The following is a 17056-nucleotide window of genomic DNA, read 5'->3' as shown; positions in this document are numbered from 1 at the left end:
CAACGAACACAAATTCTCAACATGATTAGGACTCATACTTAGTTAATATATACAACTGATAAGCTACTATGAAGAAATAGTATCTGCAATTAAAAATTTTAATGAACCGATTCCAAAACAGGAAGGCCAAAACAATTTATGGTACATTTCCTTGATGTTTAATAGGTTTGAAAAAGAGATTCTGGTGACAAGTTTTCAGCAATCTGATCCAGCTGCAAACACAAAATAGCCTTCTGAAGCCTTATACAGACTAATCTAATACATTTCAGGAAAAAAAACTGAGATCAATATATCCATATGTCATACAAGACTACACAGAACAATTTTGTACTGGGAAATACCAAAACTGCTACCCAAACGGCAAAGCCCTCCGAATTGCCATTGAAAGATGGCGTGGCTTTCTGGGTCAGCTGAATTTGAATAACAGGGTGTTCTTAGCCCAAATAACCTATTGACTTCCATATATAACAAAATAGACTCTTTCAAGTGCCTCCTAGATTCAGCAGCTGTTGCTCTGACATTGTCAGCAATGCATCCATCTTAATCACAGTATGGTCCTTTCAACTTCTCTTTTTGAGGCTCTGCTTACCTCCTTCCACCCTTCAAGTCCCCTCATCTGCCCAAGATGTATGTCAGCTCAAAGCAACATGTGAATGAGTTAAAACAATATATCTGGTTTCTCCTGAATCGTGCGTCTTTGTTTTAGCATACAATACATATACATCTACGTATTTTTGTACTTACACATATAGGAAACCTATATTTAGATGCCTACGGGAGGTGCCTTCTGGCTACTTATTTTTTCCTATTCTGATGCGCTCTGCCGTAGCAACTCCCCTGTAACTTCCCTTGCCCATCACCACAGGCGTTTTACTTTTTATTCTCATTATTCTTTTTGATTTTTCTTTGCTTGAAATAAAAGACTCCATATGTTTCACTCTTCTTTCATTGCAAAATGTTAATGCTGTGTACCAGAGGGCATAGCCAAAAGAGAGATTGCCATTTGGAGAGAATTACATCCCCAAGTATTGCCTAGGGTCTATCACCTGTATGAGTGCTTTAAGCAGATCTCAGCTTTGTTTCTGCCAGAACTGAAGGCAAAATTTTAATGTTGAAAACAATATTCAATGCTTTCCAAGGGAATATTTCTTCCATCAAACTCTTTCAAATTAGCTGGTACTTAATGGCCTACAAGTCATTGCAGATATGTTTCTAGTTCGTAAAAATGTGACCCATCTGAATTATATCTGCTTTTAAAAGAAAGCTCAATCGTATGCACTTTTAATTTTAAATCATATTCAAACTCTTCTCCTCATTCGAGTTCTCATCTGAAAAACTGAAATATTACTTTAACTGTATAGGTCATAACAGAGTTGGGAGAGCCCTAAAAGGAGATCAGTCCTCATATTTCACCACTAACGCATGAGAAGGCTGCACATCTGAAGCAGCTTTAGTATACTGGGTAATTCACATTCACTAAGTGGATTAGCTGAAATAAGCATAATAAATGAAAGAGAATAAAATAAAAAACAATTTCACACTAAGTGAAGGCTTGACTTATATGAAGTGGCAGCTCTGATGGCCCAAGGCATAGAATTAGTTTTGCCACTCGATAATTTGACTGACTCACTCGAGTGGCCAGAAGAGGACATTTTCTGCCTGATTTCAGTGTAATCAAGTCACCTGCTCTGCGATTCCCAGGGCCAAGTCAACTGCTCTCTGCTGCACCCCGCCTGCGTGCCCTGAGTAGCAAGAATAGTGTTTTCTGCATATGTGTGCAGAACTACTGAGCTGTTAATGATAGTGAGATTTAGCTACATCTGTACATTGCTGTATTTTCATTTGAAACCATAGATGCAATATGAAAATAATCTATTCCATTAACTCCTTTATTTACATGAAGTTTGGGGCTACTGATGGGATGTTTTCACAGTTCTGTTACATATACCAGCAAAGAGCTTATGCATTACTTTTACTTAGACAAAAGAGGTGACAGATGCAAATACAGGAAAATAAAAAGTAATTCTAAGAGACTGGAAATATAAATGACATTTTCTGTCTTAACTAGAAATTACTATGAAATTCTTTATGAACAGCAAGATTCGGTGTTGAATTTATGTAACACAATTTAAATATCATTCCCCTCCTCATATATATATGTTATATAAAAAGACTATAATATACATGCAAAGATTTCAGAATGCATATGAACTTGCATGACCGATGTCAGTTTTATTCCTGCTTTGCTGAACTGGGGTCAGACTGACAAATGGAATATATGTGCTCATCTTTAAGCATATGACCAGTTTCACTGGTTATTATTTACAGCTAACCTTTCAAAGTAATGATTGTATATGTCAAAAGAACAGAATCTTGTATTACTATAGAAAAGAATATTTTCTTCCCTTTATGTAAATATAAGATTGAGACTGCCCCAGTCAGGAGAGATAATCCACTTAGAAATATTACTATTATTAAAGCACATCCAATCAATATTCAAATGTGAGAAACAGTAATTAAACATTTTAGTTTTTACATCTGTGCAATGGTAAAAACAAAGATATAATGTGTATCAAAATGATTTAACATTTAATAACCAATTTTCTACTTGACATATGTTACTGCATGATTCATCCACATTTTTCAGATGCAAAGTCCATGATCTGGCAAACTAAATCTGTTAATAAAATGAAAAGGTGACCTTGCTTAATTTAATAAGCCTGTGTAGAAATACTCTTTCAACACGTTAAAGAATTACAAAAAGGTTATCATAGCTCGCTTTCATGGGAGAGTACTCTACTTTTTCCACCTCATTTCTCAGGCTTTTACTGTAATTCATTAGATTACATAAAAACAATGTAGATCATTATATTTTAATAAAGGCCTTCCTCTCCTAATAAAATGTCTGTCATTTACATTCAGGCATGTATTAAACAAAATGCTTCTCTTTCTGAAGCAAAGCTCTTCATATTCAAGTCACAGGAGGTAGCTAGCTCCAGGAATTATTTTACTTTGCAAAGGATTTTCAGGATGAATTCGGTTTCTAGACTGAATCCTCCAGAACTCTGGTCCTACATTTATCTTTAAAATAGGTACAACACGGTAGCAGCAACGCCAGTTGCTACCAGCATGCCTCCCTGCAAGCTGAAGAGGTCTCTTCAGCAAAAGGGTGGTGTATAATACGCTCATTAAGTCAGCTTGTTTTTCTTTACCCCAATTAATGTTGACTGTGATAAAATAGTTTATACAATACAAATATATTTCCAGTGAAATCTTAATATGGTCACAGTTGCTTAATGAGAACGATCAGACAATGAGATCTATTTCAGTTACGCTAGCTTCAAAATAAAAACGTGCGCCTCTTCAAAACGCTCAGTAAGAGATGTTTCCTTTTCATCATGAATCTTATTTTGTTGCCAGCACTTGGCACAGTGTTTTATTACTTGGGAAGGGCTGAAAGAAGAGCACATTCTTCTTGCGCGGGAGGAGACACCAACTGCAGGCGCTGTACCTTCTCCGTGGCAAAGGTCTGCTGCACAAGCAGCTTCTCCAGAAAGGACAGCGAGGCAGCCTTCATTGCTAAACTTGCTCCTCTCAATGTTCTGCACTCACACAAAAAATTTGCCAAAATCTCTCCCAGATCACCAGGGCAGTTTTCCAACTGTCCCCTCCTGATCACACACAGCATTCTTTGCCTGGTTTGAGCATATTTACCCTCTTGCTTTCAGCATACCAAGCCGTACATGCTGCAAAACCAATGCAAAGGCTAATCCAGAAATGAGCAGCAGCAAATGAAAAATTTCACTATTTGTTATCACTGCCTCAACTCCAGGAGAAATATTTCCAGGAGAAGGGAGAACTAGAACTAGTTTTTCGCAAATCATCCTCCTCAGACAAGCATGATTTCTATCTATCACCTTGGACTCCCTGTCACTCTGAGCTGCCCAATGTGGCCAAAAAAGAACAAATAACCGTCATCCTTCACGTGACTTCCCAGTCAGCACCCATTTCGTTAAAATTTTTTCCAACTTCTTTTCAAAAAACATGGTGCTTCTTTCCACAAACCCTAGTCCACACGAGGCAGTAGAAGAATGAAATCCACCAGGACAATCAAAAGGGAGTATTGGTTTGACACAGGCACTTAGTGAACTCACAATTTTGCACAAGAATCCTTATAGAACATGTTCTCCAAAACACCATAGTAAGCAGCAAAACACTTATGTTTAAGAAAACACGCAATCCAATCCAAATCAATGCGATTACTTGTCTGACTGATCTTGAAAACATACTGAAGTATTTCACTTGTTTAGGACTCCAGAGGTCTGTATGCCAGGGAGCAAAGCACAACAGCTGTTAAATTACATTAGAAGTACTTAATACCTGACCAGAATTGTAACTATGGAAATACTTGGATTTAAGTATAGTACATGCTTACTTTTCATCCAGTGGTATTTATTCCCTATTTTTTCTGAACAATTTGCAGCAGTGTTGTTAAACCAAGAATTTTGCAAAAATACAGCCTTACAAAGCTTCCCTTTACCACACTACTCAAATCTAAGAGAGATCTGAACGCTGCATTTTAAGATAATATTATTTATGTAAATGTAGTGGATTTTAGCATTGCAAATAGATGATGGATCAACATTTTTCTGCAACCAGAGATTGATTATCCAGCCAGTCACAACTGTACCTATTTAAACAGTTAAGGACAGTTACCTCTCAAAGTCATAGGAATAAAAATTTAAGTCTGTGGAGGTATCTCAACAGGTCTGAAATACTGCTGGATAAATCTAAAGCAGAGTAGAGGTATCAGTGAGGATCTCTGCTCCTTGTCTCTGATGTTGCATGTCATAATATTCCGATTTCTATTGTTAGCATAAAATATGCTGCTTTTAAAACGGAGAATCATGAACAGGCCTTATGTCACCCAAGGTAACAGTCCGGAATCTGAAGACGCTTGATTTGCCTACCAGAGGATTATCCCCTACAGTGCCTTCGATGAGCCTTGTAACCAGCTAAAGCAATAAGCCATTCGCCTTTAGCGTGAATGTAAAAACTCTTCAATGACAATATAACTTCAGTGAATGTAAAAAACAGCTTCCTATATCAAAATGCAAGACTGTACCATATGCAGTCAGTCTGGGATTCTTACACAAACACTCTTAAGGCATTTAAATGCACTTGCTGTGATATTGGTTAAAGGTACCAAATGGAAAACATTTCAGACTGTAACGATTTGCTCAACTTAATCATGTTATTGTAAAGGACAATAAAACCTAACAAAAACCTTTCAATTACAATAGTAGTGTTACTGCCAAACCAGCCCTCCGGAAAACAGAGCGCACTGAAGATAAACCTTTCATACCTCCTGATACTATTTTTGACTTTAAGACACTTCTTAATGATGACTTAAAAGGGCTAAAGCAGTTTCAAAGTCAGTTAAAGATGCCACAGAGAGAAGCAGACAGGTATTATGATCATTTCAGGCCTCAATGCCATCAGACATGAGGTAACAGAAAAGCTGGTAGTAAAGAATGTCACAGATTATAAAGGCAGACAGATGAAAACTTGCTGATTTTGCTAACTGTGAAACTTCGGCCAACTTTTTCAAATGGTTCCCTTCCATCTGCAAATCAAGATAAATTCAGCGCAGACCTGCCCTCAGTGTCAAGACAATACAGTCTTAATTCTCTCAGTGTGACCACTTTGGTTGAACTTTGTCATCTCAAAAGATGTGGGAACTCAGCAGGATCAAATTCTAAAAAAATTCCGTGCAAATGCTTAAAAATGAAAGTATATTACTGAGTTTCACACTTCTTGGACAATAATTAGTAGCTGAGGCTATGTGTAAATTAAATTTACAACAAGGTTAACCATTCAGTAAATTCTCAACAGCTTTAACTACTCATTTGTCAAAAATGTAATGTCCCACCCAGATAAATTAGACACTAAAAATGGATCCCTAAGGAAAGATAATATTAAAAGAAAAAACGAAAGAGAGGAACCAAGTGACTCAAAGTCACCAAGTACAGTTTTTAGATTATCAGAACTCTACTGAATGGCTGTATTTTAAAGACTAATGATGTGATCCTGCATTCCTCATTCACTCAAGTTCATGCTCCCTACAGCACAGAAATTTGCTGGCATGAGATGAGGTGCTACTCAATCATGCGACATACATGGTCTTTAATTTTAAAATCCAGTTAAGCAGATGTTCCAACATCATTTTTTATCTAAGAATATTTCATGGTAAAATAAAAGAGTGAGCATGTAACTTATTTGTCAGCTTTACTGTGTAGTGGATAACTTTCCTATGTCACTCACACGAGCTTTCATTTCCCAAAGCTATATGCATTCATTATGACAGTAAAAATGAAGAGTTGCTAAAGAGAGGTATGCATTTTTATTATTGTTTGAAAAAATAGATCTTTCTGCAGTCCTTTGAGCTTCTGAGTGTGTGATTTGTATAAAATATTTCCCATTTTGGGGACACACCAGATGGAGTGCAGGGCACTGTGGGATATGCCATTTATCACAATGACAGTGCGTAGGTAGCACTGATCCTCTCACCACAGGGGGAAGCTAGAGCTGCAAATGTGGAGCAGCATTAAAAGCTCGACGAGTGGAGTTTGGCAACACTTGTACTACTCATTAACTTAATCATATTAATTTATTAGCCATATATATCAAAGTAATTCACTACTGAATTGTCACCAAGAACAATTTATAAACTGTTAACGTTCCCCATAGGCAGAGGAGTGTTGTGGCATCCTTAATCAGTACGTTTGCCTTTGATTAAAAATAATAATTTCTACCAAGCCAGGTAATGGCAACAATGACAAAGTCATGCATATGTTTCTCATTATGAACGGAACTTTAAAATGACATCTATGACAACTGAAAAAAAAAAAAGGATAATCATAAACAGTGAAATGAGCCACAGAAACAGGATGTAAACATACAAAAATGTTCAGTTAAGAGTCCTGAGAAAGGACAGGGTTCCCTTAATGCTACAATCGTCTGCTCCCTGCTCTCGGAGGCTCCAGGACTCCTGCCAGCAGCTGCCAGCCACCGCGGCCCTACATCAAACACCCCAAGAGGTGAAATCGGTCAATAGATGTTCTGTAAAGTGACCCTGAGTGAATGCTTATTCTTCAAATAACAGCTCTTTCTTGGAAGCAGGCTTTACAATGCAGAGAGGCAAACGTTCAGCGCCTGGGTTTGGCAATCCCACTGAGCCAATGCCACACGTGGAGCAGATTCGCTGCCTCGAGCCCCACAGCGCCCCTCCCTCCGCAAGGGAATGTCCTTGCTGCTCCTGCAGCTCCGCTCTTCTGACCCTGAGCACAGCCAGGACAGACTGGTGGGCACTGGAGCAGCACCAGTCTCAGATGGAAATAGGGAGGCAATCCGCGGGGTCGATGGCACCAGGGAGTTCCCCCAGGCAGCTCTGTGCACCAGTGGGGCTGTGCTGGCTGACCATGGGCCCACCTTGATAAACAGCGACTGGGTAGCAAAAGACCTTGAAAGCCTCTAGTCTCATTCATTCCTCTAACGTGGATAAACCAAATTAAAGTGTCTAAAGACTGGAGCAAATACTGTTTTATCCTCTCTTTTCTGTAGAAAGACTAAGTGGCTGCTGCTATCACTGCTGAATTGAAGTAACTCATGCAATTATACTCCTGTGAGCAACTCTATTTATTTACTTGAATCCCACAATGATGTGACTTGGTATATCTATTAAAATATTAATTTCACTAAAATATTAATTACATTAAACTATTCAGTTCACAACAGCTTCTCTTAACTATTAGTAAGGCAAAACTACACTGAAAAAAGGTATTTGTATCTGTACAAACAGGTCAATATTTTAATTATTACATTCTTAAAAACTCTAGACTAACAGCTAATGAGACAGTGTCTATTTTAACTGTCTATAAAATAAAAAAGGATCACTTCAAGGGAGGTAAAACTAACCTAGCTGATAATGAAAACAGTACTTTATCTTACACATTTGGCAATACAGGTGGTTTGCTTCTGTCACCTGGGCAGACCAATGTAAGAAAACAGCAGAGACCTGATGAAGCTGGCAGTGGGTTTAATCAGGAGGTATTAACACCAGGGAGTGCCTCGGACATCCTGCCTGCTCATGGCAGCGCCAGCCGCAGCCTCTGCACGTGGTATGGACCAACAAGTTTTCCCTGGTAGGGAAACAATCAGCTGGGGGTGAACCTCTGAAATTCTGAACCCCCCCGCCTCCCACCCAAAGGCCACCAAAGTCATGTATCCGTTTGAAAATGCCTCATTTTCCTTGTCTAACACACAACTGCCCATCAGCCAGGCTTTCTCCCATCTGCCGCACTGAGCCCTCGGCAGCCCTCAGCCCTAAATCCTCACTGCAGTCTATCCACTGACCTATACTGCACGTGCCCTGCCAACATACACCACATTCGGCCTACCAGGCTGCCCACAGCTCCACACAGCACACCTCAGAAATATAAAATGGCAACAGAAACGTTTAAACAGGCTTGCGTCCATCTTCGGGGCATGCAGCCTCACCAGACCTTCCAGCACCCTATGAGCTTCAGCTGAAGGATTCCCAGCACATGTGCAGTCAGAGAAATGCTCCTCCTACCACTTGGAAGAAAAAAACTGCCCCAGAAAGCAGCTTTGTGCCCCGTACCACAAAGTTCTAGCGGCAGGATGATTTTCTTCATGAGCCGCCCTCTCCACTACCTTGAAAACAAGATGGAGCAGCCCTCAAAAAGTTTTTATTGGCATAATAGTAGCCATTCTATAAATTGAAGAGAGAAAAATTGCACTGAAGACTTCACATAGTGGTTTTCTAAACTTTTTGGGGGACAACCTAAATGAAAGGTAGGAGGACTGGAACTGGCATGGATAACTATCAAAAGATCCAGCTACTCTTTCAGCTTCATTCCATATCAACAGTTTTCTGAACTACTGGCTTAAATCATATAATGGATGTCAGCCTTTCTCCACACAGCAAACTACTGCTTCAGACCCTAAAACTTCCTTGAAAATCTATTCCATAAATACGTCCCAACTGTCTTGTTAAGATACACTGATGACAAAGACTTGCACATTAATAGGAGATAAAGCCTTTTTTTTGTTAGTGGCACTTCATCACACTGCATTGTTTGAAGAACCGAGCCTTTGATGACCATCCCTCTGTGACACACAGCACTCTTCCTTTGCCCTCACAGCAGGCAAGGGCACCATGCTGATTTTCCCATTTCCTACGTGAATACAAGAAGAAAAACACTTTCTCCTAACTTAACATAAAATGGACAGCACTTAAATATCAGCTCTTGAAGGGTGCAGACTGGGCACGGTTACTGTGCTGTTTACACAATCCCTTCCCAGTGGCATGCACCCCCGACACACCACCTCATCGTTCTTGGTCACAGCAGTTTTAACCACCCTGCTGCTCCAGTCTCATCGTAACTCAAATGTTCCCATTCCCCAAAGGGGGAAGGTACCTACAAAAATTTTAAAAGGTCAAGGCTTCACTTATAGCTCCTTCACAAATCACTTATATATAAGAGTAGGTGTAGTCCACTTTGCCAAGAGGTAAAAAAATTACGCTCCGCACTGGGAAAGGCAGAATGCCTAATTTAACTACCTGTTTATTACGTGAAAATGACCATGTAAACTGAGCTGACACAAACCAAACGGGTGATGAAAATAACAGCACATTTCAAGGAGTGGAAACACAGATGGCTCACTCAAGTCTGCAGGAAGTTACTAATCATCACTCTGTAATACCCTCTACAGGCAGATCTGTAAGCTCTGCAGCCAGGACAGCAACTTCTTGAGACCTGTCCATCTAACCAGCAGCACGCCTGGACACAGACTCCTTCACTTTAACTTGACACAAGACTAGAGAGAAGGTAAAACTGAAAAATGCAATGGATGGATGGATGCTGATGTGGAGTCTGTTACTAAAATGAGCTTATCCGTAGAAGAAAACAACTCAGATGCTGAGTTGGACACCTTAGAAAATGAGATAGCCACATAAGAAAAGTGTGTGATTTTTTTTATTTAGAACAATGTAGGCAGATTAACATAACCATCTGCATACCTGTGCTGTAGGAAGAATGGGCAAGATCAGACACAGGGATTACCAAGGAGCAGACAAGAAGACATCCAAAAGAAACGCTTCGGGCAATTACACTGCAGTTAGAGGAAGCAGGTAACCAAAGAAGTCACCAAGACATAAAGAGTTGTTCTTGCCTCCATATCAGCATCCGCTCTACTGGAAGGGATGGATCCAGCCCTACCATACTGCAAACTCTCCTCAGTCTCTGCCCCAGCCCTGGTCCTGGCTCCCCTCCTAGAGCCGTCTGAAGCACCCCATGGCATGTAGAGAGCACTCCAAGCAGAAAGCCTCGACCAAGCCAGCAGGTCACTGAGCAGGGGCAGCCAGGGGCAGGAAACAGATTCAGTGGGCCAAAACTGTCAGAACCAGAGAAAATTATATGCAAGTGAGATCACAACTAACCACATTAAAACATAGCCAGTAGACAACAGGTTAATATCCTTGCAACTTTTATTCCAGTCTATTATCCACCACAATGGAAGTCTGGAAGAAAAACCTCTATTGTGTGAGAAGTTTTAAAATGCATTTTGTTCTTAGTTCAGCCAAAAGGAAAGAATCCAATTGCAAAAGTGTTGAAGGCAACCAGAGCAAAGGAGTCATTAATTAAGTGTAAATAGGTATAAATAAAGCTAATGGAGGCTTCATATCCCGGGTGCTCCATCAAGTTTACAACAGCTCAAATCTCCATTGAGTTTACAAGTGGCTCTTTTGGCACTTTCCTTACTCAGCAATTCCCCCAAATTTTACACTGTTCTTTCTTTATAAACAAGGTAAAACAACTCAAAAAACTTTAGGAGTTCTGATTCCTGAGTGACAAGACTACAGAGGCTGTCAGTGTGGAGCTGCCATGCTGCAGGCTGGCAGCACGGCTGCTTCATCCACAGGGACCTGTCTCACCCAGGGCCCTCAATGGCCCTGCAATGCCCTGGAAATGTGCTTTTTCTCCCGCCTACAAGCTGCTCCTAAAACTCCCTTTGAGCTACTTGAGGCGCATTGTCTGTGACTTTTGGAGCTTGGTCATGCAGAGGTTTCACAGGCGGCTCCCAAGGTCAGAAAGGTGGCCACCCTGGGCCTCGGCTGACAGACAGCCCCCGGGGCCAATCTTCTCATGCAACACTCCACATGTAAATAAAGTGGGATGTATCCCCATCATCACTTCAGACTCCAAACAATTTACAACAGTCTAGAAATTCAACTTAAAAATTTTTTACTCAAACTCTGCAATGCTCAAAATATCTGAGAGACACAGAATGCGTCTATAATACAATTTTACTGTGCATACTCAGCACACTGCATCTAAAATACTTCCTAATCTAAAATACTTCCTAATTTAAAGCAATATGGTAGTCCTCATATTTTGATATACTATTTGCAAACACACAGAGGGTAGAAAAGTAATATGGAATATTCTGGATTTCTGACAAGACACAAGCAATGTAAGGTGGCTCTTGTGCTTTTCTGTCTATTGATAATAACATGAACAACACCAAATCCATGAAATTCCTGAGCTGAGGACATGACAGATCTACTAAAAAACCCCTCATTTATAAACTGCTTGTAAGAGTAAAAACACAGTTCTTGATCCTTGCCACATATCTGAAGAGTACATAAAGTTGCACTGGCTCAACTGTGGCGCCCAGCTCTAGCAAACTGCTTTCATACTTTATTTCCTACTTCAGTGAAGGTTACTGTGACTGTTGCTGAACAATGTTCATTCCCACTCCCACAGTGATAAAGGTTATTGGTTCACTGTGAAGTCCTTGTGACACTTGGAGTTGTAGGAGAAAGTAAAGATCTCAGCTTTGTTACTCCCCTGAACACTGAGACCCGCTGAGCCCCCCAGGTGCAGTGCAATAGGTTCTGCAAGCAGAGTCATCCACAAGATCAAGACCCAAGTCACTATACCCGTATCAATAATATTTTTAATTCTGCTTTTCCTGCAAGATGTTCTATGACTTTATTTTCTGCTAAACACTTCACTAAGTTTGGTTACTATGGAGGTACAATATATTTAGACTGGACCTTGACAGTAATCCTAAAACTGCTAAGCCTGTTTTATATTTAAACAATTACTTTTATGAATATAGTCTGTTAACATAGCTTTATTACCAAAATAAACTTACCTTTAGCACACAGCAATTAATAAAAAATTAAAACACTCATCAGGATAGCACAAGGTTTAATTTAAACTCTATTAATAAATTAATGAAGTGAAATAAAATACTATGCATTAAATTATGTTTAGGGCTTGTTTATAATTTCACATATTTTCACGCTAGTTTTTCCATATTATGATACCGAATGCAGATTATTAAAGAACAATCCACTGTGGCAATGCAGACTTATCTGCTTTTCAAGTGTTTCTTCTATAATTCACACAAGCATTTCTCTATCTTCCCAGCATACATTACAGATGTTACAACACAATACACATTAGCCACGCTGTTCATATCCCATGAGAACTAAAATACACATGTGTTTGAAAGGAAGAAATGCATGCTACAGGGCTCTCTGAGACAATAGTTCATTTTCTCAGGTTTTTTTCTTTTACTAAAATAACACACTTAATGGAATTTCCTGTAAGGAAATTACAATTAATAAAGAACTAAATTACAAATCCATTAGATTTAAGTCACTGCAGCTACAAAACAGAGTTTTCATGAACACTCAAAAAATCCAATAATGTAACCTCTGGTAAAGCCTGAAAAAGCCCTGAAGGACAAGGCAGTTAGATCAATATTAGTTTATTTTAACTGCTGTGCAGTATGAAGAGATGAGGCTGATCATCTGATGGATTTTATTACCTGTCGGAGAGATAAGTCCTGGTGATAAGAGGCCTGGAACTCCATGGGGCAGAAGACGTGCATTTTCTTGTATCGCAACTCCTAGTGAACGCTTGGGGGGTCTTCCTGGTCGTGAGCTGATGAAATAAGAGGATAAATGAAAACGCATTTTCTTTTTGAAATATTTGCTTACTACACATGGTATTGATTTGTATAAAAAATATGACTCATCAATGATACACAAAAATATATTAGAAATTCTTGCCTAGGCAAAAAAGAAAAATAAGTTGATTAAACATACAAGAATTGTATAGGTTTCAAATGAACTAACAATAAACTGCCAAACAGCACCTATAGTTAACACAATCATGAGCTCAAAGTCACATAAATGACTAGAAAGCTAAGATTTTCATTTTAATCTGCACCACAAGACAAGAAAGAAAGCAATCCATATTTCTATCCCAATTGTACCACTACTTCGCTAATTAACATCTTTCTTAATAATACTGTCTGTAAAATGGAGCTCAAGAAATTCACATGCATGTGTAATTCACGTGTAGTCTCAAAGATCCAATCAGATGCACTTCTCAGCTCACAAGCCGTGGTTTGTAGGGGTTATGGATTAACAATGCAATGACCATAGGGACGCCAGAGCCAGTCAGAGTGGCTGCACCAGGACTTCCCAGCTCAGACCCTGTGCTGGACGAATACAGCCACGCTGCTTCCAGCTGCCGCTACAGACCAGCTCAGGGCTCACCAGGCATCTCAGCCTGGGGGACTGGGCTGCTTCACAGAAGGCACATCTACACGTACCTCTACTATGCATACAGTAGTCAAGCTTTTCCATTATCCAGGGCTTCCATGACCTTACAAGTGGCTAGTAAAGAAGGGTCACAGCAGTAACTACTCTAAAGTCTATGCCACAAATGTGCGCCACAGAAAACTAAAAGGTGTGCTGCCTAAAGATGAGAAGCTGAAACCTTGAATGCAACCTAATCTTAAACCTCGCCTTCTGAATCATAGCAGATAACTGCCTACTTCAGAAGGCACAGCAATAATTTAACACTGAGACTTTCCAAAACTGACTACTTATCTTTATGGATTCGCTGGTGGTTTTAATTATTACAGATAGGTTAAACCAAGAATGCTAGCCCAACCTGTCAAAAATCTCAGTTTACGAATTAGGATTGCAGTTTTTAATCCAAAATTGTAAAGGCCTATTTACAGACCTGTTACATTTAACTGTTGTTTTCAACTCCCACATTTGTCCCTTACATCAGTGTGCGTACGTGAAATCATCCTACACAGCTGCCATCATAATACAGAGATTTACGGACCCAAAAAACCACTTGAATCAACCCTTCCCCAAGCCAGTTAATAAAAATGCAACCTCCTCATGTTTGGAGAAGTATTGCTGTCTCTACTTGGTCAAAACATTTTACCCTGTTGAATAATAGAGCTTTCGACAAAATATAGTGAAACATTGTATAAAATAACTAAGCTGCAACAACGAATGAGGTTTGAATAGAAAGCATTTCCAAAACGACTTCTAGTTCACCAAGAAATTTAAGTTAAACTTCACTCTATCAACTTACAGTGGCAAAGCCCTCCATCAATGTAAGACAAACTCTGCGTTTAAATGAAGACAACTTCCAGCAACACCACACAGAGGTACCATTAACCTGTTCATTTTTCACAGTGTGCTAGTGTTATTTTGTTTCACTGTACATCAAAGTAGCACAAAATCATTTTTTTGGTTTATTATTTTATCTCTATAAAACTATTCCCCTCCCTCCTTCTAGCTTTGTGTTTGTCCATTTTGTATTTCATTTTATTCAGTACTTTTTCCATTTTTCTTTTTTATGCTTTAACTCGTTTATCATACTATGATGGCTATGTAGTAATGCCTACTACAAGAGCCCAGATTCACTAGGCTATAATAAAGTAAACCTAAAATAAGAGCATATGAGTTTCCCAGGCAGTTAGATGCACACACGCATTCTCTATTAAAATCACCTGCTGAAATCATCCACTGCACAAGAACATTGTGTAACAGACAGTATTAGGCTGGTTTGTGGGGGTTTTAAACAAAAAAGAATTGTTGCTCTTTTGATTTACAGAAGTCTGTACTTATACACATGCAAGTGTAAGTACTTAGCTGGCACTTACTGTCTCTGAAAAAAAACCACACACCAGCTACAATTAGCAGCTTTCTCCAGCAGAACAGCTCAATCAACAAAAATACAAAACATTCCCTTCTCAAGCTCAAATACTAACAAACCTTTTGCATAAAACTCCATATGTTGATAGTAATCTAAGAAAAACATTTTAAAAAATAAACAAACAGTTTTAAAAGTTTTTATGGGAGGGGAGCCAATGGAGTTCCACTCCTGGTTATGCAGTTTTTGCACAGACAATAGTTTATTTCGATGCCTCTGTTGACTCTAAGTAGACAACTCGTAGCCCACAGGTTTACCAGATCAGACCTCTAGGTGTTTCCCACCATATACTACAAGCAGAAGTGAAACCCTCCCATCTGTGGTTTACAGGACAAGGGGCAACGCGCACAAGCTGAAACATGGGAAGTTCCATCTGAATATGAGGAGGAACTCCTTTACTTTGAGGGTGGCAGAGCACTGGCACAGGCTGCCCAGGGAAGGTGGGGAGTCTCCTTCTCTGGAGATATTCAAAACCCGCCTGGACGCGACCCTGTGCAACATGCCGTAGGTGACCCTGCTTGGGCAGGGGGTTGGACTAGATGATCTCCAGAGGTCCCTTCCAACCCTTAACCATTCTGTGATTCTGTGATTCTGTGGTTATGCACTGACAAGATGCTCAGGACTAAAGTTTTAGGAGATGATGAAGGAGAAGTTCACACACAGCTTACTCAGCTCCCTTTCAGAGTCCCGCTGACTGCACTGGTGTCCTGCCTCCTTACACAAGGAAGGCAAGCACCAGTGGGAAAACACAGCACTCTTGTTCTGGGTTTTGGTGTCTTTGGGACTGTGCTCCTTTTGGGGAAGGGGTTTGATAAGACTCTGAAGAAAAAAAAAAGCATACTTCTAACCTACTCCTGCCCTTTTAGTGAATATTACTATAAAGCAGTAACTACCAGGGGCCAGATTCTGGTCTTACACAGCTGCAGCCATAATAACGGGAATGGAATTGTTCCCAGCTGAACCTGTTCAAATAAAATCAAAGTCCTTTGTCACTAATTTAATGTTAGTTTTTAAATGAAAAACTCAAGGCTGGATGCTACTTATAGCTGACTGACTGTCATTCACACACCACCTGCAAAAGAACCATTTGGGTCTTTAACGCTGTGTTCTGTAGTTTACATATGAACATTGTTCTCTCAGAAACAAACCCATAACCAAATAGCCCTTGTGTCATCAATTACTTGGAAAGTGAAGACAGCTGGAGGTTGTGGGTTTTTACCTGTGACTACACTATGGTTATATAGTCACTCTTGTCATCCTCTCCACCCTACCCCTGCAAAATCACTGACTCTGAAAGAGGAAAATGAACTAATCTGAATGTTGTTCATTTTTGTATTTTGTTTGGAATTAAATCTGTCAGAGACTCAATTACATTTTAAGCAGAATATTTGACAGTTAAAATTTATATAGTAAAATGTTGAGAAATCGTTCATTAGTGTCTGTTTTTCCTTTATTTTCCCCTCCTGTTGAGACCTAATTTTATTATTTTTTCCTCTCAAAGTTTTATATATTCCCTAGACATCCCAAGGATTTTTAATCTGAATCAAAACATAGAATAAGGCTATTTTTGTGATTTTTTGAAATTACTGATCAGCTCCACCCTTTATAACTCCATTTTACACTCATTATAGACAACTATATTTCATAAAATCCACAAATTTATCCACATTTTGTAAAATGTAATTAATCAGTGGAAACATACAGCACATCACTGTTGATGTATGAGAGAGCTCCACTTTTGTGCTTTTAAATATAGGAGATTTACTAGAATCAGAAGTGAATTTGCATATTAATCAAGACAAATAAGCATGTGGTGATTTAACTAGGAAACCGTTATTTGGATGACAATTTAATCAGCACAGGTTGAAAGGTCCATCACTGCAGCATCCTGTTTCTGCTAAAATATTGATTGCGTTACTGATTTCAGTAAT

At 39.4% G+C, this 17056-nt stretch overlaps 1 protein-coding gene across 2 annotated transcripts in view; it reads right to left on the bottom strand.

Annotated features, from left to right (window-relative positions):
• DACH2 (dachshund family transcription factor 2) overlaps positions 1–17056 on the bottom strand; it is a 289154-nt gene that overhangs the window by 130573 nt on the left and 141525 nt on the right. For both annotated transcript variants that reach the window (XM_068411860.1, XM_068411861.1), the window contains exon 2: positions 12928–13043. In XM_068411860.1, the coding sequence (XP_068267961.1) occupies positions 12928–13043 (116 nt within the window). The remainder of the gene's footprint in view (positions 1–12927; positions 13044–17056) is intronic.

The sequence above is a fragment of the Nyctibius grandis genome, chromosome 13 (assembly GCF_013368605.1).
Source record: "Nyctibius grandis isolate bNycGra1 chromosome 13, bNycGra1.pri, whole genome shotgun sequence".
Classification (NCBI taxonomy): domain Eukaryota; kingdom Metazoa; phylum Chordata; class Aves; order Nyctibiiformes; family Nyctibiidae; genus Nyctibius; species Nyctibius grandis.
The sequence above is the reverse complement of the archived record's forward strand: the minus strand, read 5'-3'. Positions and strand labels throughout refer to the sequence as shown.